We start from the raw sequence: 7842 nt of genomic DNA, 5'->3' as shown, positions 1-7842 counted from the left end.
AAATAAATAAATAAATAAATAAATAAATAAATAAATAAATAAATAAAGCATGGTGGTCCATACCTTTAATCCTAGCATCTGGGAGGCAGAGGCAGGGAGTTCAGACCAGCTGTAGCTACAGGGAGACACTGTCCCCAAAAAACAGAAAACAAACAAAACAATTATTTTAAAATCCATGTGACAAAATTTTTCACTTTTTTTTTTGTTGTTGTTTTGTTTTGTTTTTTGAGGCAGGGTCTCATGTAGCCCAGGCTGGCGTCAAACTTGCTGTGTAGTCAAGAGTGACCTTGAATTCCTGGTCCTCCTGTCTCTACCTCCCTAGTGCTGGGATTGCAGCCATATTTCACTATACCTGCGTTGAGCAATGCTGAACATCACATCCATGGCTTCATGCGTGTGGAGCAAGCACTTCACAACAGAGCCATGTTCCCACTCCCATTTTTCCTTTTTTATTTTAATTTTTAATATATACCTTTTTTTCTTTTCATTTTATTATGCACACAATTATTGGTTTTATTTTGGCATGCCCAATTAAAATACATGTGCAGATTTATAAATATGGATATTTTTGATAGTACATTCAAAGGCCTTATAAATTTGGATACCCTAAACATCTTTAAATTTATTAGACAATGTCTCTAGGTCTATTAAGTGTTTCACAAAACTTAAGTGCTGCTTGTGAAATGGGGAGAAAGAATGTCCCCTATTAAGATTTATCTTTTAAAAATATTTATTTTTTTGTGTGTATGAGTATATTGCCTGCATGTATGTAAGTGCACCCATGTTGTGCAATGCCCGTGGAGTCTGAAGAGGGCATCAGATTCCCTGGAACTAGAGTTAGAAGTAGTTGTTAGCTACAATGTGGGTGCTGGGAACTGAACCTTGGTCCTCTTTTAGAGGACCCAGCCCCAAAGATTTATTTTTTGTTTGTGTGTGCTTGCAGAGGCCAAAAGCATTGAATCCTACAGAGGATGGAGTCAGGTGATTGTGAGCTGCCTTATGTGGGTGCTTGGAATTGAACTCTGGTCCTCTGAAAGAGCAGTATGTGCTCTTAACCAATGAACCATCTCTCTAGCCCCTTTTTTTACTCATTTTAAAATATAAAGTTCAGTGCTACCATCATTACCTGTCCTTCAGGAGAAATTCTCATCTTATAAAACTGGAATCCTTTTTTTTCTTTTAAATATGTAGCCCAGGTTGTCCTTAAACATACTGTACAGTCTAGGATAACCCCAACCTTCTAATCCTCCTGCCTCTACCTCCTAAGTGCTGGAATTACAAGCATGTGGTGCTAGGGTTGAACCAAAGGCTTTACACATACTAGACAAATTCTACCAACTGAGCCACCTCCTCAACCCCTAATTCTCTACTTTTAGTTCTTTTTTGGAATATTATTATAAATGGATTTGGTAGTGTATGTGATAATTCTGTATTTAAAATTTTTTTTTAAAGGCCTCCCTCCATCACCCCCCCCCATAGTGGCTACATCAGTGCATATTGTCACCAGTAGTGTTCAAGGGTTCTAATTTCTCCCTGTCTTCACCAACTGTTTCCCCTCTCTTTACCTGTTCTCACTCCCTGCTCCCTTCCTCTCTCCAGGTCCTGCTTTGGACTTTTCTTTACCCACAGTTTCTATTGTATCATGCAGGGTTTTATATTCCTCTCTCCATTTATAAGGGGATGTATGTTCTAGCAGATCTGTTTATCTTTGTAATGATTCATTATAAGGGCTCTGTGACTAGTAATGTTGCCAATTAAAGAGTGATTGTGAGCGAACCCATTCCCTTGGCTATCTAGAGTCATGCAAATGTTGGGGTTGTGGGAGAGTATTGCTGCACTGGGAGTGCTAAGGTGATAAATCTTTTTAAGCACTTTAGTTAATCTCTATTATAGTATTTATGACAATATCAGTTAGTTTTATGTACAGTTAACATGTGTTTTTCTTAAATTATGATTCCATTGAGGGCAGGGACCAAGTGTGTCTAATTTGACTTTGTATCCCTATGCGCATGTTCTTACAGTTTTTTGAAAACATTACATACGTGTTAACAATGGAAGAAAGAAATTGGGACCAAGTAGGAACAAAGTGGGGAGAATGAGAAGTGAAATGTCACTTCAGAGATTAGTTTAGAACTTTTTGTTACTGGTTGTAATAGACCCAGACCCTTCAGAAATGTAATGTTTTACTTTGGCCAAGTTGTTAGTCACTTTAAGAATTGCTAAAGTTCACTTTTTAGCCGGGCATGGTGGCACATGCCTTTAATCCCAGCACTCAGGAGGCAGAGACAGGCGGTTCTCTGTGAGTTCAGGGCCAGCCTGGTCCACATACCGAGTTCCAGGCCAACTGGGGCTACAGGGAGACCCTGTCTCAAAAAAAAGACTAAAAACAATTGCTAAAGTTCACTTTTTATCTTATGTGTGCATGTGATGTATTTGTGCATCTTAATGTTTAATTTTACTTACTCATGTGGAAAAGGAGATGTTTTGATGTTTGTTGTTTGAGAGAGTGAAATCATAAATCTTCTTTTGACAGCTTGAAATAACCCTGGATGTTGCAGATGTAGGATGTGTAACTGCTGTGGAGCATCAGCTTCCAAATACAAATGTGACTACTCAGGAAGTGCAGCAAGAAAAACACTTGCAAACATCATTGTTTGTAAGTTTCCATTTCGGTGGTTTGCCTTCTACTTGTTTACTTTCTGAAGAGTACAGGATTGTTTTGATAACTTTGTTTACACACAGTCCTTAGCTAATTTTTCTTATTGTTAGTATGAGTAGTTGGAACTTGTGAATTAGCATGAGTTTTATATTTGATTGTAAAGCTTATTTTTTGTGCATGTTTGATAGTCTTAATATCAATCATCGTATACTTTCACATCAAAATTCTGTTGCATAAATATATAAAACGTAAGTTACTTAAAATGTTTAGTTTCATTCCATTTGATGCTTTTCATATTTAATATTTATCTTGTTTTTCAAGTGAACATTTGGAATTATAACTGTCTAAAACACTGTAGTGAGATATAATTCATATACCACTTAATTCACTCATTTGAAATATACCTTTCAGTTATTTTGGTTTTGTTTTTTTGAAATGGAATCTCATGTCGCCTGTGTTGGCCTTGCTTTTCCTATGTAGCTGAGGCTGGTTTTGACCTTTATCTTTCTGCTTCCACATCACATGTACTTTGATCACAGGCATGTGCCACCATGTCTGGCTTCTCAACTGGTTCTTATAAGAATGCCAAGACCATTCAGTGATCTTTTTTTTTTTCAGACAAATTATGCTGCGAAAACTCTATGAAAACTCTTTAAAAAATAATTAGCTTGTTGTGAAGGTCCATGCCTAAACAAACAAACAAACAAAAAAACCCATTGACCATTGATGTATGGATGTATTTCTAGACTGAATTCTGTTCTGTGGACCCATATTTTTAGCCTTGTGCTGGGTATGCTGTGTTGATTGATTATTGTTGCATTATAATAACTTTGGAACTGAGAAGTAAGATTTCTGTTATTTTATTCTCCTTTATCAGGATTGATTTGCCTAATATGAGTTCCTTTCAGTTCTATATAAATTTTACCTCGGTTTCTGCAGAAAAGTCAAGTGAGACTCTGACCGGGATCTCATTGCATCTCTAGATCAGTTTCAAGGGTATTCCAACCTTAACAATGCTGAGATTTTCATGAATGTAAGATGTTTCCCTTCCACCTTTTGGTGGTCCTGATGATAGAACCCAGTACCTCATGCTTGCTAGGCAAATGTCCCACTACTGAGCTGAACTCCCAGCCCTCTCATTCACTTATAGCTTCTTAGTTTCTTTTTATTGATGTTTTGTAGCTTTAGTGTATATACTTTGTACTTATCAAATTTATTTTCAAGGTTGTTATTTTTGCCATTGTTGTGAATTGGATATTTTATTTTGGGATTGTTCTTGCAAGTGCATAGAAATGGAATTAATTTTGGGGTATCAGTCTCATACCCTGCAGTCTTGCTGAACTCACTCTATTTCTAGAAGTTTTCAGTGGATTCCTTAGTGTTTTCTTTACACCAAATTATGTAATCTGCAAATAGAGATAGTTTTACTTTTTTCTTTTCTATATTAGCTTTCTAGGACAGCCTACAAAGTACCACAAACTGACCAGATATAGTGGCACATACCTTTAATCTCAGCACTTATGACACAGAGGCAGCTGGACCTCTGAGTTTGAGGCCAGCCTGGTCTACATAGCAAATTTCAGGCCAGCCAAGGCTACATAGTGAGACCCTGTCTCAAAAACAAAATAAAACACTAATATCACAAATTTTGTTACTTAAAGCTATAGAAGTTGATTCTTACAGTTATGGAGCCAGACGTTCAAAATCAAGGTGCCACCTAGTGTCAGTGTTTTTCTAATGGATCTGAGGAGGAAACCACAACCTCTTTTCCTTTCTTCTGCATTCTGGTATTTGCAAATAGTGCTTTGTCATTTTAGCTTTTGAAATTTTGACTTGAGGCAGCGTTATTCTAACTTGGGCCTCCATCACCTCATGATATTCTTCCTATGGTTCCGTGTGTCTGTGTCCCATCCCCCTCTGATGACCCAGTCATATTGGATTAGGGCCAACCATATGATTTTATTTTAACTTGATTGCATTTACAGAGACCTTATTTCTAGAGATGGTACATTCACAATATTGGAGATTTGAATTCATTCTATAATACTTTCCTATCTTTTTCTTGTACAATTGTTCTGGCTAGAGCCACTGTTGTCAGTCAGCTCCTAGAAGTGGTACAAGTAGACGGTCTTGACTTGGTCACAGACTTGGGGGAAAGCATTGGGTTTTATGTCATGCATATAATGTTAGCTGTTTTTTTTTTTTCCCCTGGATGCCTCTTATCAAGCTGAGGAAATACCCTTTTATTCTGGTTTGTTGTGTGTTTTGTCATGAAAGAGTGTTAGATTTTGTCATGTGTGGTTTTTGGAGGATTGTTGGTTTTGGGTTTTGATTTTTTTTCATTGATACAGATGTATGAAATTTTTGTTATTGCATCAGTGAGTTGTATTAACAATGATTTTTGGATGTGGAAGCAACCTTACTTCCCTGGGGTACTTCCTGCTTGATTATGATGTATGTTTTTTTTTAATATGTTGCTAGTTGTTTGCTAGTATTCTGTTAAAAGTATTTATGCCCATATTTATAATAGATATTATCTGTGGGGGGTTTTGATGTTGTTGATTATGTTAGGTGCTCAAGTCTTGCTAGTACCTAAGGGGAGAGATGGCCTGATTTTCTTAACTATAACAGCCATGGGTGAACCACTTTAATCTGGAGGAAAGAAGCATTGAGCTGTTGTGGTTCACAAAGGCTACCAAATTCTTATAGATCTTCTTGAATAGCTGTTTCTTCATTTGTTCCAGAGGCTGTAAATGTTTTTGCTTTCTAAATCACTTTTGCCAGTCTCCCTGGGAAGCAGATGGGTGGAGCTCCTCATGCTGCCTTTCCACACAGCTGTCTCCTGTGTATCTGTCCTTTATTAAAATTCATTTATATTTTAAGCCATTTAGTAGTAGAAATAGCTTATGATACTCTCTAGACTTTGGTTTCCATTTGGTAAAACTTGGTAGCCGCTTTGACTAGAGTTGAAGGATTGTGAGTGTGAAGAAGTAAAAATGGTTAGATGTATGTAGTTAGTAATGCTAGGAGTTAAAATTTGCAGTATAGAAACAAGTAAATCAGGAGTGAGAGAAAAAAATTTGGCCTTTAACTTACTATTTCTGTTGTATTTGTGAAGTTTATGAAACCTGTAAATTAAGATAAAAATTTTACTACTGTAACTAAAAGCATAGCAAGACCTGTAAAATGTAATACTTTTAAAAAAAGAACATTTATTTAGGGATAAATAACTTAAGATGTTATTTATCTTTTCCTTTTTTAGGAATTGACTACAGGTCAACAGACCCAAGATCAACCAGGTAACTTAACAAAAAATCTGTTAAAACTACTTGGTTAACTGTCGCACAGTGTAAAGCCAAATTCGCTTTTGGGAGGCCCATACTGCGTGGCCTCTCTTGGCTCCCAGGCCCTCTGAGAGGCATGCTGCAACCTTCCTTCCCCACTGACAAACTGATATGACGTTCCTCTAAGCTGCAGTTTAGGGAATAAAGATACTTATTTGGGCTTGCCAACAAAGCTTAATGATGTCCGGGAAGGGGTCACTTACAAAGGTATGGACACCCATAGGCTCTTTCCCTACGTCTGGGCTGAGCTCTTCAGATCGTGCCTGCCAGTGCCAAGATGGCGAAAACTCATGCTACCTCCCTGGCTTCTTCCATGTCTCTCCTTAGACCCTCCCCCTCATGCAATTGAAGCTGACCTATTGGGTGGGAGGGGTCACTGTCTCTCCCTCAGTCTACAGAGTCTTAGGGTTCAGACATTCAGCTGTTGCTGGTTCTTTCGGAGGACATGCCTATCCAACACTCACATTTAGCAGTGGTAAATATCACAGGTTGCTAGAGAGTAGAACAGAAAAATTAACCTGTTGAATATGATATTTTGCTGAGAAACTTGGATTCCTGGGACTGAGAAGGTGAGCCCAGGGCTAAATATTTGTTTAGTAAGAAGCATTGAGCATTTCCCTGGATACACACAGATGAGAGCATACTCTTTGAAAGTATTATTTAAAAGGAGGGAAATGTTTTCAGTAACTAAAAAGTTCAACAGTTGATGATTCTTTGAAAAAAACTTTGCTTCATATTTACTTGTGGGGGAGCATGTATGCCATGGCATATTGTAGAGGTCAGAGAATAACTTGTTGGAGTTGGTTCTCTCATTCCTCCAGGTGGTCCTGGGGATTGAATTTAGGTTGTCAGGCTTGGCAGCAAGTACCTTTACCTACTCAGCCATTTTGCTGGCCCAACAGTTGGTGATATGTAGTATTAACCTGAACAGAACCACACTAGCCGTGGAATAGTGGTATGAAGAATATTGAAACTGCTTAGGAGAAGATAAGTATCTAAAAATGTAAAGAGACTTCCAGGTTTGTTCTGTTTTAATGTTGATAATGTTGATGTGTTTTCAAGGTCCCAGTGATGGAAGCACTGAAGCTGCCATAGCTCTACTTACAATGGGAGAGATAGTATTGCAATCAGAGATCGTTACTGAACAGAGTGATGGTAAGAACAAAGAGAAGTCCTCCCAAAAGAAGAAATACCTTTTACAAATCTGTTAAGAAAGTATACCTAAGGCTGGAGAGATGGCTCAGCAGTTAAGCAGTTTATAATAAATAAAAAAGAAGAAAGTATACCTAAACTTTGAGGAAAAGGGCTTTCACATTAGAAATTGTCATCTACAGTATTGTTTTTCTAGAAAAGGAATTATGTATTACCATTCACTATTTTCCTTGTAGTCTCTTTAGGGATAGTGGCAACAATTTTGAGATAATGTACTTGGTTTATCAAGGTGTGAGCTGGGTGGTGGTATATGTCTTTAATCTCAGCACTGGAGAGGCAAAGGCAGGGGGATGGATCTGTGTGAGTTCAAGGCCAGACTGGTCTCCATAGTGAATCCAGGCCAGCTGTGACTATAGGGAGACCCTGTCTCAAAAAGACCAAAAAAGCGAACCTAGCCATGGTCGAGCAAGACCTTTGACTTATCTTCACATAGGCGGAACTGGTAAAAGAAAGGAGCCAGGGGCTCCTCCCAAGTCCATGTGACTCCTGAGGAACAGATCCTCAAACCACCGTAAGAGTGGTTTATCTGGGCCAAATGTATGGCCTTAAACACCCAAAACGAAAGTATAACCAAAGATTAAAGGGGCCAATATAATTTCTTAAGAATCCATATGCATAGCTAAAGTT

At 38.0% G+C, this 7842-nt stretch overlaps 1 protein-coding gene across 2 annotated transcripts in view; it reads left to right on the top strand.

Annotated features, from left to right (window-relative positions):
* Bdp1 (B double prime 1, subunit of RNA polymerase III transcription initiation factor IIIB) overlaps window positions 1-7842 on the top strand; it is a 117541-nt gene that overhangs the window by 72383 nt on the left and 37316 nt on the right. For both annotated transcript variants that reach the window (XM_008838483.3, XM_008838482.3), the window contains exons 26-28: window positions 2534-2656; window positions 5922-5958; window positions 7066-7158. In XM_008838483.3, the coding sequence (XP_008836705.1) occupies window positions 2534-2656; window positions 5922-5958; window positions 7066-7158 (253 nt within the window). The remainder of the gene's footprint in view (window positions 1-2533; window positions 2657-5921; window positions 5959-7065; window positions 7159-7842) is intronic.

This window comes from Nannospalax galili, unplaced genomic scaffold (assembly GCF_000622305.1).
Source record: "Nannospalax galili isolate Female #2095 unplaced genomic scaffold, S.galili_v1.0 scaffold898, whole genome shotgun sequence".
Lineage (NCBI taxonomy): Eukaryota > Metazoa > Chordata > Mammalia > Rodentia > Spalacidae > Nannospalax > Nannospalax galili.
The sequence above is the reverse complement of the archived record's forward strand: the minus strand, read 5'-3'. Positions and strand labels throughout refer to the sequence as shown.